This window comes from Agelaius phoeniceus, chromosome 28 (assembly GCF_051311805.1).
Source record: "Agelaius phoeniceus isolate bAgePho1 chromosome 28, bAgePho1.hap1, whole genome shotgun sequence".
NCBI lineage: Eukaryota > Metazoa > Chordata > Aves > Passeriformes > Icteridae > Agelaius > Agelaius phoeniceus.
This window is the reverse complement of record NC_135292.1, coordinates 3,081,045-3,100,197: the sequence shown is the minus strand read 5'-3', so window position 1 is coordinate 3,100,197 and position 19,153 is coordinate 3,081,045. Positions and strand designations below refer to the sequence as shown.

At 51.9% G+C, this 19,153-nt stretch overlaps 2 protein-coding genes and 1 long non-coding RNA gene across 4 annotated transcripts in view; 2 read left to right on the top strand and 1 right to left on the bottom strand.

The window, feature by feature from the left end:
* LOC143696053 (uncharacterized) overlaps positions 1 to 19,153 on the bottom strand; it is a 1,205,294-nt gene that overhangs the window by 259,697 nt on the left and 926,444 nt on the right. The gene's annotated exons all lie outside the window — the stretch shown is intronic.
* LOC143696057 (uncharacterized) overlaps positions 1 to 19,153 on the top strand; it is a 244,020-nt gene that overhangs the window by 183,930 nt on the left and 40,937 nt on the right. Inside the window, exon 4 of the mRNA XM_077191263.1 lies at positions 17,236 to 17,702. Within this exon, the coding sequence (XP_077047378.1) occupies positions 17,236 to 17,702 (467 nt within the window). The remainder of the gene's footprint in view (positions 1 to 17,235; positions 17,703 to 19,153) is intronic.
* Positions 1,545 to 4,810, top strand: LOC129126581 (uncharacterized). 2 transcript variants are annotated; one of them, XR_013185509.1, is made up of 2 exons: positions 1,545 to 2,167; positions 4,524 to 4,810. It is a non-coding gene; the product is annotated as an uncharacterized LOC129126581 (long non-coding RNA). The 2 variants fall into 2 exon arrangements; XR_013185510.1 differs by having other exon boundaries at positions 4,519 to 4,810.

Genomic DNA, 19,153 nt, shown 5'->3' with positions numbered 1-19,153 from the left:
ACTAATAAATTCACAAGGGAAAGATTTAGTTCACCGTAAATTAATATTAGACGTGCTCAGTGCCCTACAAAAACCCCGAAAAATAGCTATAGTTCACCTGAAAGGTCACCAGAAAGGACTGGATTTGAGAAGTAGGGGAAATAATGCAGCTGACCAGGAGGCTAAACGGGCTGCCCTGAGACTCCTCACTTTGCAGGAAAACATAGAACACTCCCAAACGCCAGAACCTGACCCCGACATCAAGTTTAATAAAGAGGAAGAGAATAAAATACAAAAACTAGGAGCTAAAAGGGATGCACAAGGAGCATGGAAATTAGCAGATGGCAGAGAAATAATACCTAGAGCATTGGCACATAGATTACTGACTAAGATACATCAAAAAACACATTGGGGATCACAGGGACTGGTAGATTATTTTGCTGCAAAGTATGTGAGTGTGGGAATCTGGGACATTGCCAAACAAGTAACCAGAGGATGCCTAATTTGCTTACAAGTAAATAGAAAAAATTTGAGAAAATTACCGGAGGGAGGCCGACCGCTAGTGAAAAGGCCTTTCTCCCACATCCAGATAGATTTCACCGAGCTCCCCAAAGTAGGGAGAACCAAATATTTATTGGTCTTGGTGGACCACCTAACACATTTTGTGGAAGCCTTCCCAACCGTAAGAGAAACAGCCAAAGTAGTTACGAAAATATTGATGGAAGAGATAATCCCGAGATACGGGGTCCCAGAAGTCATTGACTCAGATAGAGGGCCGCATTTTATTTCCCAAGTTACCCAAAACTTAGCAACAGCTCTGGGCATACGGTGGGAACAACATGCCCCCTGGCATCCCCAGAGCTCTGGACGAGTTGAACGAATGAATGGGGAAATAAAAAAGCAATTGACCAAACTGGTAGCAGAAACCAATTTGACCGGGGTTAAATGTATTCCTCTAGCGTTGCTAAATATAAGAACAAGACCTAGAGCTGATTTAGGGGTATCACCCTTTGAAATGATGTATGGGATGCCGTATAACCTAGAAAATCCTAACGAACATCCTGTCATTAATGACACATGTACGCAAAAATATTTGGTGAAATTGACAAAGTACAGAAAGGCATTATGGGAAAAAGGTATGTTAGCACAACGGCCTCCTTTAGATTTTATCTTACACCAGGTACAGCCAGGAGATTGGGTGCTCGTGAAAAGCTGGAAAGAAAACCCCTTGACTCCAAGGTGGGAAGGACCGTTCCAAGTACTCCTCACCACAGAAGCAGCCATACGAACCGCTGAAAAAGGATGGACTCATGCTAGTCGCATAAAAGGACCGGTAAAACCCCCTCACAGCTGGGAGGTTTGCAGTCTCCCGGGAGAAACCAAATTAAAGCTGAAACGAACTGATAAATGATTTGGATAGTAATCTGGGTTGGAGATAACCATTATCTCCAAACCCACCTAACAGGGAATCAGGAGGCTCTTGGATATTGCAAACTCTTAGAGGACGAGTTGAGAAAGCCCTACTTGAAGTCCCCAAGATTAGAACATAAAGGGCACACATGGGAGGGGGAAAAAGCACAAAACAAAGATATTAGGTTAAAGTGTAACTGGTTAGATTGTGACTGTCACCCCCTTGTATGCTTTTCCTGTAAATTGTGTCACGAACCTTGGTGGTCTCATTGTCGGAGTGGTAGAACACCTAGGGGAATTTGTACGCCGTGCTATGAGAAAGAGAGGAGACTAACTTCTATCATTCTTAGTAGCAGAGTTGCTACGGGGGAGGTAAAGCTTGGATCTGACGAGTGGTGGGAAACCTTTTCCAAAGGGGTAAATCCTGATCGGTTCTGCTACCACCCTAACGAACCGATCCCCTTTCTCCTGGACATCCTGGAAGTGGTGTGTCGGAAGAAAGCCCCCAATTTGCGGCGTGACCTCTCATTAATAAAAGCTAATAACTGGGCCGCCAGTGCTAAAAAGTGGAAACAGGAGGTTTATCCGGCTCCTGAAGAATACCCCTGCTGCCGAGAAGATGGTAAACCCCAAGGCTCGCAGCAACCGAGTCGTCGGGCGAGGCAGAGAGGTAATAACCAGTGGAGTCCGTCGGAAGCCCCGACCCCCATATGGGATGTCCAGGAAATGTTGGCCGTCCTGCCCCAGGATTGGTAACCCACCACTGGGGAAACCAAAGGTAAAATTCAACCTGAGCTCCGACAATGACAGCCCCAAATTACAAGCCTTAATTCTTTTCTGGTGCATCGTAACAAGTTCAGGGGCAGAAGGGTATTCACATCAACCCTTCAAATGGTCACTGATTAGATGGGAAGACCAGTATGTTATCCAGACCAAAATCACGTCTGGCGCACCCAGCTTTTTATGTACTTTGTGTGATTTAATACCTGTAAATCCATGTTTAAATCAGTTTGGATATTATTTTTGTCCAAGCTCAAACCCGGGAAAAGGGTATTGTAACTATCCAGGACACTTTTACTGTGCTTATTGGGACTGTGTATCAGTAAGCTCCTTTGGGGGGAACGAGGACGGGTTTATCAGAACTGGATGGGGTCCATACGGGTGTACACAGCCCACTTCCACATATACCCAGAAAGAAGGAGGGTTAGATGGAACATGCAATATGATTTACATTAATGTGACAAAACCACATGACCAAGTCTGGTTATTAGGGAAAATGTGGGGAGCCCGATTATGGGAACAGAGGGGGACAGACAGAGGGGGGCACTTTATAATCCAAAAGACAACCGTGCCACACGACCCCGAACCAATTGGACCAAACCAGGCGATAGCTGGAGAACTAACGCTAGGAGAAAATAATGGAAATGAATCAGAAACAGCCCCAACCACTAGTCTTCCAGAAATGTATAAGCAAAACTTTACTGATTCGACCCGAGGACCTGAAAACCCGGGAGAAGGGGACTTGTGGAAAATATTACAGGCCACTTTCCTAGTCCTGAATGAGACCCATCCAAATCTAACTGAGGAATGTTGGCTGTGTTACACCGTAAACCCCCCGTTCTATGAAGCCATAGGGGTAACAGCAAAAAGCAGACGAGTAAATGGGACCAACCCAGCTAGGTGCCTATGGAAAAAAGAAGGAGAAGAATCGAGAGGGATAACCTTGGCAAGGGTAACGGGGAGAGGAAGATGTATAGGACGAGTACCAGTGGAAAAACGACATCTATGTCAGGTTATGGGGAATTTGAGTGACCCTAAGAAACCTGCCAGCTGGATACTGCCAGCAGCAAATACTAAATGGGTCTGTAACACTCTCGGAGTCACCCCATGTATAAATATAGACCGATTTAATGAATCCAGTGACTTTTGTATTCAAGTATTGATAGTACCCAGAGTCCTTTACCACCCCGTAGAGTACGTTTATGAACAATATCAAAATATAGGACCCCACATAGTGAAACGGGAAATATTCACAACCTTCACTGTAGCAATGTTACTAGGAATAGCTGCAGCCGGGACAGGAAGAGGAATAGCCTCACTCATACAGCAACACCGAGGATTCCAAGAACTAAGAGCCTCTGTAGATGAAGACCTCAGGAGGATCGAAACCTCCATCAAAGACCTCACAGAATCATTAGATTCCCTAGCAGAGGTAGCCTTACAAAATCGAAGGGGGTTAAATCTATTATTCCTGCAACAAGGAGGACTATGTGCTGCTTTAAGAGAAGAATGCTGCACATATGTAAACAAGAGCGGAATTATACGGGACTCAATGGCAAAACTAAGGGAGGGGCTAGAAAGAAGACAAAGAGAAAGGGAAAAACACCAAAGCTGCTATGAATCTTGGTTTAACTATTCTCCTTGGCTTACAACTTTATTATCAACGATAGCGGGTCCACTACTTCTCTTACTATTGGGACTCACGTTTGGCCCTTGTATTTTTAATAAATTGATTAGCATGGTAAAAGGCAGATTAGAAGCTGCTCACCTTATGCTCACACGAGCAAAATACGAAACCTTGAAGATGGATGATCCAGAAGAATCTCTGGAGCTCAGCAAAAGGGAATTAGAGTGTTTTGACGAACAAAATTGAGTATCAAAACAAAGGGGGGATTGAGATGAGGGACTACATTTTGTTCGTCACGAAAAAGAGACCAGTGTGTTACAAGAGTTGTCTGCTGACTATTTCTGTACTACTTCATGAGATATGAGCCACAAGGATACCAGGGAAGGGGTTGCAGGAGCCCACACATAGTCCCACCCAGCAAATGGTACAAACAGATAACTCACAGAAATAACGACCAGGGAAAGGCTGGGGAAAGGGCAGGGGCAGATAAACACCCAGCAGGGAAACCTTTCCCGCTGACAAATGGTACAAGCAGATAACTCACAGAAATAACGACCAGGGAAAAGCTGGGGAAGGGGCAGGGGCAGATAAACAGTCTGCAAGGCAGGATATTTGCTTGCTTAAGCTTGATAGGGCACAGTTTGCAAGGCAGGACATTTGCTTGCTTAAGCTTGATAGGGCACATATTGTGTTAATCATAAGATTCTGGTAATTTTCCACAGAGAAGTCACCAAATAAGGACATAGGGTGAAGAAGACGCGGCTGAGGAAGACTCCGCAGCCTTTATCACCGACCACCAGGAGACAGAAGGATGACCCCCTAGCAACAACCAGCGCAGGCGCAGAGAACTCCGAGATAACATGGACTCCTGAAGGATGGAGAGGATAAAAGGACTGAATCAGAAACTAGTTGGGGCGGCAGTAGGTGGAGCGGAGACTCCCCTGTCACCCAGCGCTGAGCCTTTGCTTACGTAGTATAACTGCTTCAATAATTAATAAATTCTTTGATTGGAAATTACTCGTTTTGAGTCAATTTTATAACAATGGGGTGTCCAGGGGGTCCCTGTGCCCAGGAAAGGGGGTGCACGGGCCCCGGTGTTGAGGAAGGTGGTGGGTGGGGGCTGTGGAAGGCAGGAGTGGGGGTCCAGGGGGTGCTGGGGTCAAGGAAAAGCGGGGGCTGGGGTGTCTGAGAGGGGGAGGGCCGGGAAAGGGGGTGCAGGGGGGCATTGGTGCTGCATGAGGGGGTGCAGGAGGGTCCCCGTGCTGGATAAGGGGGTGCAGGGGGGGTCCCTGTGCCTGAGAACGGAGGGTTTGGGAGGGTTCCAGTCTCAGATATGGGGGTGCACGGTGGTCCTGGTGCAGTGGAATGGGGGTTCAGGGGGTCCTGGTGCTGTATAAGGGGATGCAGTGGGGTCCCGGTGCCCAGGAATGGGGGTTCAGGGGTGCCGGTGCCAGATAATGGCCTGGCTGGGATCTGGTGCTGGGAAAGGGGGTGCAGGGGGTCCCAGGGCCAGATAACGGGATGCACTGGGGTCCCGGTGCCCAGGAATGGGGTTCCGGGGGGTTCCATTCCCGAGTTCCGGGGTTCAAGGGGTCCTGGTGCCTGAAAATTGAGGTTCAGGGGGTCCCGGTGCTGGATAAGGGGATGTAGTGGATCCCGGTGCCCAGAAATTGGGGTTCAGGGCGGTTTCCCTGCCCGGGAATGGGGGCTCAGGGGGTTCCAGGCTGCAGATAAGGGGGTGCAGGGGTTATCGGGGCTGAGGAAGGGGGTACAGGGGGGGTCCCAGTGTCCCGAAATGAACGTTCAAGGGGGGTCTCTTGACCCCCTGGAACCCCAGGGGACCCTCCGGGATCCCCTGGAACCCCTTCCAGGAAGCGCCGGGAATGAAGAACTGGGGGGACGCCGAAATTTGGGAGATCTGGGGGTCCAAAAGCCGAGGAAAAGGGCGGGTCTGGGGTCTGGGAAGGACGAGGTGGCCGGGAATGGGCATGCAGGGCGTCCCAGAGCACTGACGGGGGTGCGGGGGGATCCTAGGCCCGGATTAGGGGGGGCATGGGGGTCCCAGTGCCCAAAAATGGGGGTTCAGGGGGGTCCCGGTGCTGAAAAAGGGTGCTGAGGGGGTCACAGGACCGAAAATGGGGGTTCAGGGGAGTGCCGGTACCCGGGAATGGAGGTTTAGGGAGTTCCCGGTGCCCAGGAATTGCGGTTCAGGGGGGTCCCGGTGAACAGAAATGGGGGTTCAGGGGATCTCGGTGCCAGATGAGGGGGTACAGGGGGGTCCCGGTGCTGGGGAAGTGGAGTGAGGGGGGGTGGCATGACCCAAAATGGGGGTTCAGGAGGGTTCCCCTGCCCGGGAATGGAAGATCAAGGGGGTCCCGGTGCCCGGGAATTGCGGATCAGGGGGGTCCCGGTTTCGGGGGGTCCCACTCACCTTTGGTCGCGGCCCCCGGGTCCCCCAGGAGCCCCAGGAGCCCCCGGAGCACCCCCAGCCCCAGCGCTGGGGCCATCGCAGCCGTCCCCGATCGCGGCTGCAGAGACGCGAAAGCCAAAGTGCCCGAGGGAGCGCGGGGGGAGGGGGAAAGGGCGAATTCCAGGGAATTCACCTGGATCCCCTCCTGGCACCCCTCTGGATCCCTCGGGGATCCGTCTGCGACCCTCCAGGGCCGCGCCCTGCGGGACCCCCGGGCCGGGCTCTGCTGAACTCCCGGCCCTGCGCTCAAACTCTGCCCGGACCCCGCTGGGCTCGGCCCAAAGCCGGGCAAGCAGCGGGAGCAGCGGAGCCAATTTTTGCTGCGGGTGCGGTCCCACCCTCGGCGGAGCAGGGCTGGGCGCTGGGACCCGATCCCTGATTCCCAATCTCCTTCTCTCTCGCTCTCTCTCTGCTGTTCTCTCCCTTTCCTTTGGGGGATCATAAATCCCAGAGCGGCCGCAGAGCCCCGTGCCCAGGCCGGGTTTCCCAGCAAAGGGAGGCTGGGGCTGAGGTGCCCCGGGCTGGCCGGGAATGGGGGCCCGGGGCTCCCTGGGCTCACGGAAATGGGGGATCCAGGGGCTGGGAGAGGAGGATACCCGGGAAAGGGGGTGCAGGGGGGTGTTGGTGCAGGATAAGGGGGTGCAGGGGGGGGTCCCAGTGCCCGGGAATGGGGTTGGGAGGGGGGGGTGAGCAGCAGCTGCTGGAGAGAGACTGGGACAGACTGGAATGGACTGGGACAGACTGGGAAAAGAACCCACTGGGAGCAGAACTGAGGCAGCAGAGATCATACTGGGATATACTGGGACCACACTGAGGGCTACTGGGAACATGCAGGGGACAATTGAGATTGGACTGGGAGGGACTGGGAATGGTTTGGATCATCCTGGGACTGACTGGAATCATACTGGGAGTGATCAGATCTGTAGTAGGGGTGAAGAAGAGAAACTGGAATAATGCAGGGAGCAACTGGGATCATACTGGGAGCAGCTGCCCCATGCTGGGGTCATACTGGGATCATACTGGGACTGATGGGGTGACACTTGGAGTGACTGGCATAGTACTGGGAGTGTCTGGGAGTAACTGGGATCAAACTGGAGGTGACTGGACTTATACTGGGAGCAACTGGGACCACAGCGGGGGCAAATGGCATCGGGTAAGGTGTGACCGGGCTCATACTGGAAGTGCCTGGGGCCACACTGGGCTCTTACTGAGAGGGACTGAGAGTGAAAGGAACCATACAGGGCATGACTGGGAGCCGCTGGGACCGTGTCGGGGGCAACTGGGATCCTACCGGGAGTGATTTGGACCATACTGGGAGCGAGCGGGAGCCACCGGTGAGGCGGCGGCGGAGCTGGGAGGCGGCCGCAGCGCAGGTGGGAGCCGCGCTGGGTTGTGCGGGGGCTCGGGGCTCGCTGCGGGCCTCGGGGGCGGCAGGGGGCTCAGGCGGGTTCCTTGTGCCGTGTCCGGCCCGTGGTGCCGCTGCCGTGAGGGCGCTGCGGGAGCGGCTGCCCGCGGTCTCCTTGCGGCCGCTGCCTCGGCAGGAGCCGCTGCCGGAGCAGCGCTGGCTCGGCCCGGTTCCTGTGGCTGGCACAGGGGCGGCTGCCCCGTGCCCGCGGCTGTGCGGGGAAATTCACGTGGCCGGAGGTTTCTGTGCCCCGAGGAGACAGAGGAGTCCTGGACAAGTGACTTTATTGCTGAGCAGAGGGAGAGGCCGTGGGGCATTTGCCGTGCGCTCGCTGCCATTGTTGTAGTTCGCAGCCTCCTTTTTATCCTCATTTTCCCGGCTCATCTCCCTCTGCCTTTGCCCACTGGCTGAGGTACTTGGAAGGTTCAGACCTCCCGATCTGCCAACTGCACGTCCTCGTTAATGTGCACCCCCACTTTTGTAGAACAGCCGATATTCACGGCTCTGTTAAGTCTTTTTTGTTCTCGACGTTCAGGAATTTAGCGGGACTTTCTGTGAGCAGCAGTCCATGTTAATTAATAACATTTATTGAAGCTGGTGGTTTCGCCCCTTACTTCCTTATCTACAAGCCCCTGGCCCCTCGCTCAGCTGCTGAATGAGCTGCACTCTCAAGGTGTGGAGCATGGTAAAAAGGTGAGAGGTGCTGTAGCACATCAGAGCAGAAGCAGCATTCGTTTAACCCATGGTCTGCCAGGGAACCACAAAACCATGTCCCATTCCCATCCTTTCCACGTTTGGACTGGTACATGAGCTGCTTTTTTGTTTCCTTTGTTATCTGTTTCACCACTTTTGCTTTGTCTCTATTTGCCAAGACCAGTTTGAGTCATTTGATTTTCCACAAACTCCTCTTTTCTCTGCTAACAGATGATCTGATCCCATCCCATGGTGAAATGTTGTGTTCCTCATTTCAGTGGATTGCTCAGCAGGAAGGTCAGGAGCTGGAGCTGTCTGGTTGGTTATTCCGAGGGCAGCTTGTAATCTAATGGTGCCATTGAAATGAGAAATGGGTTCTGTGGCTCCTGATATGAATTGGTTTGGGTTCCCAGGGGCTGGTCCATGGTGTTGTAGGATTTGTTCTGCTGGCCGTTCATCTTCTCCCCATCTTTGGCCGCTCTCTCCAGCCAGGGCTGCATCAATTGACCATTTTTCTCTAATTAAATCATCAAATACTTGGATTCCCAACTGATTTCCCGGAACTTGTGGTAGCAAGAACATCTCAGTGCTCTAATCCACCCTATATAACATACACAGTGACAGCACACGTTGGAGTGGGCAGAGGGATGATTCCCCCCCATTTATTTATAGTGAAGTTTTCCCAACATTCTCCATTTGCTGTTTCCCTGTGCAGCTTCACCCGTTTCTCTTGCAGGGTCAGATATCCTCACCCCGGGCTCTGCCTTGAGCTGTGCAAATTCCATCAGTGCAAGCAGGCAGAGCTCGGGGTGAGGGGCAGGGGGAACCAGCCCAATTCCTGCCCCAGGCAAGAGACCCAGGTACATTGGCCAGGCTTTGCCCAGCAGGGTTCATTTGCATTCCTAAAGCTCCTCTCCTGGCTGACTAGAACCAAAGCTTCTCTTCCAGGGCTGCCATCTGGTGAGTCACATGTGGCCCCCGGAATCTGCTTTTTTAAAAAAAAGTATTAACTATTTAAGAGTTAAAAGTATCACGGTTAAAGTTCTTCAGTTTTGCAAAATGCAACATAAAGGCGAACATGGAAAAACCCTGACCAAAAATTGATTCTCACCCTTCTGTCCCAAACCTACCTGACAATATAAAGTAGGATTATTATAAAAAATGTTTCTCATGTTGTAATCTTATCACTGAAACTGTAGGGAAAACAAAAACTCTCCAAGAATCTCTTTCGTGTGAGAGAGTCAAGGCATTACTTGGTTCTGGCCAGGATGGGCAACAGAAATACTTTCATCCACACATAGCCCGGCTGTGCAGAAAAAATCATTCCATGACATGTCAGTTTTACTCGATTTTTCCTAAACTTTACGTAGTCTGAACCAATCTAAATCCACTGCTTTAATGTTCATTGCTTCCAAGTCATGGAAGTTTTTAGTGTTTGGTTTCCTATTAGACTCGGATTTCTTCCCCTCTGATGTGAATTCGGTCCACACTCCTGGATTTCCTTCTCAGCCTTTTCCAGACCAGGTGTCTCCAGCTGTGCGGGGGCAGTGTCTGGGGTAGCTGTTGGTTGCTGTTTGCTGCGGGGCGTTGATGTTTTGTTGCTGGTCCTTATCTCTGTGGGTGTCTTTTGGGCTATTCCCAGTCTGTTCGGATGTTAAACTCGTCCCCATTGAGTGGTGGAGATGAGTTTAACATCCGAACAGACTGGGAACCCCTTAAATAAAACCTTTAAAATTTCTTTCCCAAAGGCAAACCTTTGAGTAGAGAAACCTTTCTGAGCAGAGAAATAAGATTTAAAAGAAGCAGGATGGGTACATTTTGCAGCAGTGCAGTCGCAGGCAGCCCAGAGTGTGGGTGTGAGTGAGCCCCAGGGTGGAATTGTGCCGCGGTGCTCCCCAGCAGCTGTGGCAGTGCAGGCCCAGCCAGCGCTGGAGCTGCAGCAGCGGCAGCGAGGCTTGGCCGCAGTGGCTGGAGGTGCCAGGGGAGGGTGGCCAGGATTCCCGAGGGTTTGAGCAGAGGATCTGTGGGCAGGCCCAGGGGCTTGGCCCGCTGTGGAGCCCTGGCTGCTGCTGCGTTGCCTTCAGGGCAGGCTCAGGGGCGGCTCCCATGGTCCTGCTGCGGGCGGGAAGTGCAAATCTCCGGGGCTTCAGAGCCCCTGAGGCCAGGCTGAGGGGTCCCCCCGTGCTCAGCTGTGCTGGCGGCTGTTTCTGGCCTCAGGGACACTTGGCGTGGGCCCCTTGGCCACCAGTGGTGCTGCTTTGCGCTCCTTAGGCAGGAGCCGATGGCCTGGCTGGGTGTTGGCAACAGCAAAGTCCCAGGGCAGGCTCTGTGCCAGCCCAGCTTCCTGGGGGAGAGATTCCACAGGAGACAGGATCCTGGCTACAGCCTGCCTTACATTTACATCCCTTATTTCCACCCTGCACTAGGTGGAGAATTGCCCAGGTAAGGAATTCCAGACATGAATTCCAAGGGAGATAATTGAATATCTGCCTTGGGTCTGGCTCTTTTCATTGCCAAGGCCAATGGCAAAAGCTGTACCCATGGCATCTTGGTTTCCATCTCCGGCTTCCAAAGGTGTTTCTTTATTTCCCCATTCATTCTTTCTACCCAACCTGAGCTCTGGGCTTGCCAGGGGTTATGGAGGTCCCATTGTATTCCTAAAGCTGCCATAACCCCCTGAAGGGTCTTTCCTGTAAAATGAGTTCCCCATCTGAATCTATTGCTCCCACAATCCATTATCTTTGAATTATTTGTTTTAGCAATAGGTTAATAAGTGATCCAGTGCTTGCTGAAGCAGTCAGAATTGCTTTTGCCCCCCTGTTAGGTGCCATGGTGTCAGCAGAAGATTTTGAAGCCTTCCTGCTCAGGGCATTTCAGTGCCAGGCTCTTACAAGCACCCACAGCTCCGCGGGTTGAGCTGAGCATGGGCCAGTGACCTGCGCTTTGTCTGATTCCCCTTCCTTAATAACAGCCTGTCTTGTAGCTCTTTTCCCTCCTGCTGCCCTTGCAGAGCCATCCACAAACACATTGTCTCCCTCAGGCCAGGGAATGTCCCATCAATCTCTCCCAGCCTGGCTCGGGAGCTCTGTCCCTTGAGTGCAGTCCTGGGTTCCTTGCCAGCCCCTCTCCAGGCTGTTCAAACAGGAGGCTGGGTTAAACCCTTGCCCTGTCCTCAGTTCTGAATCCTCCTGTGCCATTGAACAAGTTTCATACTGTAATCACCGAGCCCTGCTCATCCATTTAGAGGCTCTTTTGGTTGTCAAAGCTTTAACTTGATGCCAGACTTGAACTCTAGGAGATCCTCCTGTTGTCATCAGTTTTCAGCCTCTGCTCCCACGGAAGCTGTGGCTGCACAATTCTGCAGACAATGAGGCTGCTCTCTGGCCACTGGGTTAAACATTTTAGCACAAGAATTCCTTTGGCAAGACCCTGTTTAACGTCCACCTATAATTCAAATTCTTTTTCCCTGTCTGGAAGGCCCAGGCCACTCGCCTCAGTTAATCTTAATTTTAACACTTGAAAATTCTGTGTTTCCTCCTTGGGTCCATCCATCCAGTTTGTTGACTGGCAGGATAGGAGTGTTGTAGGGAGACATCCTTGGCTCCAAAAGCCCTGCTTTCTACAGGGACTCAATACCAGGCTGTGAGCCCTTCCTTCCCTCTCTTGGAACAGGGTAGTGCTTGTCCTGGTTGCTTTAATTTGTAGAGGCTCCATATCTAATTTTCTGTACTTCCCTGGGGCTGCCGACACTTCTGGGTTCACTTCAGCATAGGCCTTGTCAGACTTTTGACACAGAGGTACAACAGAACTAGCCTCTGTATCCCTTTTTACAGTATTAAAATCCAGCTCTCAAACTCCTTCCTAGTTAATTACAATCACAGGAAGAAGAAAAAGAAATTTATTTCAAACCTATCCCCCACAGCTTCTAATAGTGGTTGAACAAATCATACCTGCTCATCTTTCCCACTCATTCCCTTAAAAATTAAAATATTCCTTTACTATTTTCCCCTTTAGGTCTAAGATTCAGAGCAGATTGAGAGGCCCCTGTGTCCATCAGGAAATGCCTCCTCTCAATGCAGACCCACCTGAATGTTCTCAAGGGCTCCAGTGTGGAGGGTCCCTGGTGTGATGGGAGCTGTGACAGCCCTGCCAATCCATGTCCATCACGGGCTGGACTTGCTGGTCCTGAGGGTGCTGCTGTCTCTGCTTGCAGTGTCCTTGTGCCCTGCAGCCGGAGCCCTGATTCCTTGCCAGGGGCTGTTTGGGTGGGCTGTGCCCTGCCGAGGAGGGCAATGCCTCTGCCGGGTGCTTGTGGCCGAGCCGTGCCCTGGGTGCTGGGGCCCCCTTGGGCCCTGGGGCTGATCCCTCAGGGGCTGTAGGAGCTCTGCCCTGGCCTTTGCCTTCAGCTTGGCCTTTTGCTGCTCCCTTCTTGCATTCACCTGCTGGGCCTTTGTGCCCAAGTGCTGCAGGGCCTTCTTCTGCCCCTCCTGCAGCCCCCCTCAGTGCCTGTGGGTGCTTGTCTTGCTTTACAAGACAAGTGTCTGCTTGGGAAGGCAGAAAAAGCCTCTCTTGGAATGGAGAATGCAAAGCCCCTCCCTCTTAATTTTTAGGATAGTGAAATCAAGGGGCTCTCAGGCAAAGATATGGGATTAGGAATAACAGTTCTTTCCTAGTGTGTATAATATAATAATAGTAGTGTGTATCAACAGCTCCGGCAGTGACAACAAACAGAGCCCGGAGCCGGTCCCGGCCTTTCGGCCGCGGCGCTTTCCCCTTGGGTGCAGTTCCGGGCACGGCCGGCAGGGGCGCCGGTGGCTCCCGCGGGGCGGGGCAGCGCATCCCTGCCATGGGAACCTCTCTTCACGGCAATAGAGCAATCCCTTCATCTAACTCTTTCACTTTTTTACCTTCTGTAGCCTTTCTCCCGTGTTTTGAGAAAGAATTTGGAGAGGGCTGCCTTTTAACTGAGCTCCTAGTGTTTCGATAAGGTGCTTCCTGTAGAGAGAGGGATTTTCCCTGAACAGCCGGAGCTGTGGTTACCAAGGGGACGTAACTCAGAGCAGGAGGGGTCAGGGGAGGATATCCCGCCGAGGCTCGGTCGGAGTGTGGGCAGGGTCTGCTGCCGGAATCGCCAGAGGGGGATCTTCCCGTGGAGGCCGAGCCGGAGCGTGGGCAGCCCCCACATGGCTTATGGCGGCTGATCCGGCAGCTCCCGGCAGAGAAAAGGCAGGTGGGAGACCCCGGCAGCAGCAGCGGCGCTGCCCAGCGCAGCTGGCACGGGCAGGGCAGCCGGGGATGGGATGGCTGGGACCCGCCCTCGGTGCGGTCGGCGCGGTGACCTCGGCCCACGCGGCAGGACAGAGCAACCCCATCTTGCCCAGCATGGCCGGCAGAGCGGCCGCGGGCCGGGCAGTGGGGCCAGGGCACACAAATTCACCGCCAGCGCCGGGGCAGGTGGAGCTGCCCTGGGCAGAGAGCCCGCACCTGGGATGGAAACCGGGGCAGGCGGAGCTGAGGCGGGCAGCGAGCCGGGACCCGGGACAGGCGCCTCGGCCGCCAACGGAGGGGGCAAGAGCTGCAGAGGATCCCACTCTCTTTCTGACTTTTCCTCTTGTTCCCCTCCCTTTCATTTCCCCTTTTTATTTTCTTGGTTTTTTCCTCGGGTGTTTCTGATACTTCAAAGATTTTTATTCTCCTAAAATCTCCTGTCTAACATATGGCATATTCTCTTTCTTCTAGATTAAATGGTTTTTTTTTCCAAATAAATCCAGAACCTAACAAATCTAAACTTCTGCTTGGATATTTTGAAATGGTCGACGAGCTAACTCATGACCTCCTAATGTTGTTTTTCTCATCACCTTTTTATTTATCCTTTGGCAAATTAAGCATCTTTCAGTGACTTGCTTTGCTACACCAAAAATCCCAGTGCACCCAAAATTCCTTAAAAAATGATCACACAAAACTTGAGTACGCCAGTGGGGTTTCTGATGCACGTCTTCTAATCTTTTCCTAGTAAGCACATTTTATTAAGTAATTGTCTTCCATGTAGAAGTTTCTATTTCCCTGATTTATCTTGTTCATTTCATATCTTGTTTAATTCTTTTTTCTCGGCTTCCCTAAACTTTGGAATTTCCAGTTTTTCCTCGTTTGGAGTTAATATTAAAATAACTCTTTCAGCTCCATTTTCTGCTGCATCCTTAGCTTTGTGATCTGCCCCCAGTTTGCCCAGTTTGCCTCTCCTTTGGCCCGGGCCGGGTTCCCCCCGCCCGCAGCGGCTGGGAGCAGCCGAGAGCCCCGCGCTGCCCATGCCGACCTGGCCCGGCTCCATGGCCGCTCCTGCCGCGGGCTGCGAGGGCTGCGGGAACGGGGCACCGAGGGTGTGGCTGCTGCTGGGGGAGGAGGAGGAGGCAGGGAAGGGCAGGGATGGAGGGGGAGGAGGAGGCGGGGTAAGGGGGGAGGAGGAAATGGAGGAGGGATGGAAGAAGATGGATGAAGGCGAATGAAGAAGTCGAAGGCTGAGCGGAAAAGGCCCCTCGGGGGGACATCGGGGGGTGGCGGTGGCGGCTGCGGGCAGAGGCAGCCTGGAGGAGCAGAGCCCTGTGTCCCCCAGGAGGCCAAAGTGGGGAGGCCAGAGAGGGGGGAGCGCCGCCATTGGCGGGAGCCTCAAGAGCCTGGAGAGGGGCAGGGGGGACTCCTTGGAGCCGCTGCAGCCCAGAGCAGAGAATGAGGGGAGAAGGGAGCCCGGGAGCCCAAACAGCCCCGGCATCCCGAAATGGGGAGGGCCAAGAGGGGGGAGCTTTTGGCATTGCTGGCACTGCCAGCAGCCTGGGCAGGGCGGGCACCCAGGATAAGGGGGACCCCCAATGCAAGGGTGACCCCAGCAGCTGGGACAGGGGGGAACCCCCGAACACCCGAGGGGAGGGACCAGGGACGGGCAACCCCTGGGAGGCTTTTTCAGGTCTGAATCTTGGTGTTTAGGAGGGTTTACTGGAGCCCAGATGGCCGGACTAGAGATGTACCTGGGCAGAGAGACCTTCAAACTCAACGTGTGTTGGGGTAGATGAAACAGGAAAGCCTTATAAATATTATTGTCTGGCCTTTCATTCCAATCTTGCTTATAGTTTCTATATTCTCAAAAGCTTTTGAGAGTATAGGAACTCTAAGCAAGATTGGAATGAAAGCAAGCTTTTAGATATCTTAGATACTGAACAAATGGAAAACAATGGTGTGGCCTGACTGAAGGTAATCCTCTTCTGATGAAACAATTCCCTCTGCTTGCAGACAGGTCCAAGGGTCAGAGCAGACCCTACTAGCTCAGCAGAAGGGCTCCAAAGAGGAGTTTTTGGGGTTTAAAATGTAACACAGTATGGTGATAAATGAGTTCACTGGATTTAAGGATCATACTTTTTTTTTATTATTTTGCAAGCGACAACAAGCAAAGTTCAGCGCTGGGCGGCCGGGAGTCTCTGCTCCTCTAGGCTCGCGCCGTTCCTATCCCCAAAGTTCGCCTTTTATTGCCTTCTTCTCCCGGGTTCGGGGATGATGTGGTCTGTCTTTTGTGCTTGCTCGTTCAGTTGCTAGGGGGTCTTTTTCTGCCTTCTGGTGGTCGTGGGATGAAGGCTCCAAGTCTTCCTCTTTAACCACTGACTGAACTTTTCCTTATAAGGCATACCTATACAGTGGAATTTTCAGAACACTATACGATTCCTGCAAGCCTAAGCAATTCTTGCGAGTTTAGGAACTGTTGTTAGAGCCTTCCTCTGTGACCTCTGGGTGAACTTTTCCTTATCGTGTATATCTTTACCAAGGAATTCCCAAAGCACTATACGATTCCTGCAAGCCAAGCAAACATATGTGGCTGCACATTTAAGAATCAAGCAGTTTTAGCTATTTAGTTATTGCTTTTATATTGTATAATTATTTAGCTATTGATTTAATTAATGAACAAATATATTGCTACTTATTACAGTATGGTGATGTAATGATTTTTATAGGCTGTATGTAATTGCTATTGGATTTGTATCTTGTACTGGACTGGTTAGTGAAAAATAGAATATTTAACACAGAAGAAGAATTATTGTATTGTAACAGGAACCTTACTCTCTTACACTCTTACCCTCTTACTCTCTCACCCTCTCATCCTCTCTCTCCCTCTCTTCTCTCAGGCCTGCTCCAAGCTGTGCCTGGCAGCTCCAAGCAGGGCCCTGCACCCAGGCCCTTTGCAATAAACCGCAAGTTCCACGACCTGGCTGCAGAGATCTCTCGTCTCCGTCCATCCCGACCGTGCTACACCCGACGCTCCTACAAACGTGCTCATCCCTTGTTTTCCCCAAACCAGGATTTCCCATTGCCAACCCCTGGGAGGCTGCGAGGAAGAGGAAGATGCTCCGGGACACTGAGGCAGGTGAGGAGGAAGTCAGTGCCCCTTTCCCCTCTGTGCTGCTCCATCTCCCAGCCCAGCAGGGCCCCCGGCTGCAGCACAGCCCTGGGGGGATCTCGTTGCCCTTGCCTGTGGCACGGAGGCAAATCCCATGCTGTCCTTGTCCTTCCTCGCCCAGAGCAGGAGCTGAGCATGGAGAGCAGGGAGGACAAATGCCCGCGGCAGAACCTGGTGGCAGAGGCCGTTTTGAGCGGCTCCACGGCGCAGGAAGCCAACGGGGAGGAAAAGGCCCGGAGATGCCGCACGAGGAGGGGCTGCAAACGCAGATGGCGGGGATGTGAGGGGGAAAGAGCCAGCCTGGGCCGGGAAGGCGGCCGGAGATGGAGCCAGAGCTCGGAGCTGGTGCTCCATGAGCAGCTCCATGATGGGGAGAAGCCCCACACATGCGTGGAGTGTGGGAAGAGCTTCAGGTGGAACTGCCACCTGATCAGGCACCAGAGGATCCACACTGGGGAACGGCCCTACGAGTGTGGGGAGTGTGGGAAGAGCTTCAGCCGGAGCTCCAGCCTGATCCTGCACCAGAGGACCCACACTGGGGAGAGACCCTATGAGTGCTCCAAGTGTGGGAAGAGGTTTCAGACCAGCTCCCATCTCCTCCGGCACTATCAGAGTCACACAGAGGAGAGGCCCTTCCAATGCCCCGACTGTGGGAAGGGATTCAAGTACAACTCCACCCTCGTCAGGCACCGGCGCATTCACACTGGGGAGAGGCCCTACGAGTGTGATAAATGCAGGAAGAGGTTTCAGACCAGCCCTGATCTCGTCCTGCACTATCAGAGTCACACAGAGGAGAGGCCCTTCCAATGCCCAGACTGCGGGAAGGGATTCAAATACAACTGCACCCTTGTCAGGCACCGGCGCATCCACACAGGGGAGAGTCCCTACGAGTGTCCCCAGTGTGGGAAGAGCTTCTCACAGAGCTCTCACTTGACCCAACACCAACGGAGGCACCGGTAAGGGAAGCCCTGCGAGTGCCCCGAGTGCGGGAAGAGCTTCGTGCGCTGCTGCAGCTCCATCCCCCACTGGAGGAGGCACTTTGGGCACAGCCCTGGTCACTCACATTCCCTGTGATCCATGTTGGGAACACACCTGGCTGCTTCTCCTTTGTTTGGCTTTAATTTTTGCTCTTCTCAATATCTTTGCACTCCAAAAACCAAGAGGGATTGATCTGTCACCTCAAAACCACTCAAATCCCACTGAAAACAGCTACATTTTAAGCCATAAATGCTCAATCGCACTTCAAATTGCTTGTTCCCTCCTCAAAAAAACTCCATCCCAGGATAAACTTGCTCAGTTCCACACCCATCAGGGTGAGATGGGGTTGGAAGGAGATTGGGAGAAGTGGGATCCCAATGTGGAGCAGTGGGATGGGGATTGTGTGGGGCTGGGTGTGTGGGATGTATTTGATAGCAAATAAAACTTTCAAGAGGTCCTGATTTCTGTCCTGTTCATTTTCAGTCATTTCTGTTTGCAGAGTGCCACCTTGTCAGCTGATTAAATTCCTATAAAAGTCCTATTTTTAAATCATCTAACCCAAACAGTCCAAAAACCAATATCCAAGTAAAGCCACTCACCTGTAATTAAATTTTTAAAAATTATTTTAATTGTTTTTGAGTATCTAAGGGTGATAAAGTTTAATTGTTTGGTTAAAATGTCTGAGAAATTATACTGCTGTTTGGTTTTGCGTTTAGTATATTTGTAATATGAATTGTTTAACTACGGTGTGTTACATTGTATGCTAGTTTTTTTAGATGTTTTTTATCTAAAGTATATTAGTCATCAAGTTAAAACTTTCAAAAGGGATTTCTTGGTATATAACTTGTTTATTTATATGCATTGGTAATATTCTAGCAACAATTGTTGTTTTTTTGGGTTGAACCATTGGAATATTGTAAGGAAGACTTGAGATTTTTATATTTCATTTTTATTATAATTTATTTAATTTTAATTATTATTTCTTTATTTATAATTCTAATTTTTTTGAGATGTGTCCTGGTTTAGGGCAAATTTGAGAGAAAACCTCCACGGGGGCCCCTCCAGAAAGCAAAGCCACAGGGCCCTCCCCCCAACCGGTTCGGGAGGGATTGCTCAGAGAGAAGTGAAAAGAACCTGTTCATTTAACAGGCACAGCACTCCCAGCACACAAAATGAACAATACCCATGACACCGCTCTTTCCCGGCTCTGAAAAGGATGACAAATTCAGAAAGTCTCTCTTGGGGGTGGTCGCTCTGTTCTCAGTCCCTCCGGCGCTGGGGCAGCTGCTGCAGCCACAAGGTGCAAACTCTCGGTGTTTCCCAGCTCCCAGTCCAGAGCAGCTTCAAGTAATTCTGAAAAAAGGAAAGGAAAAA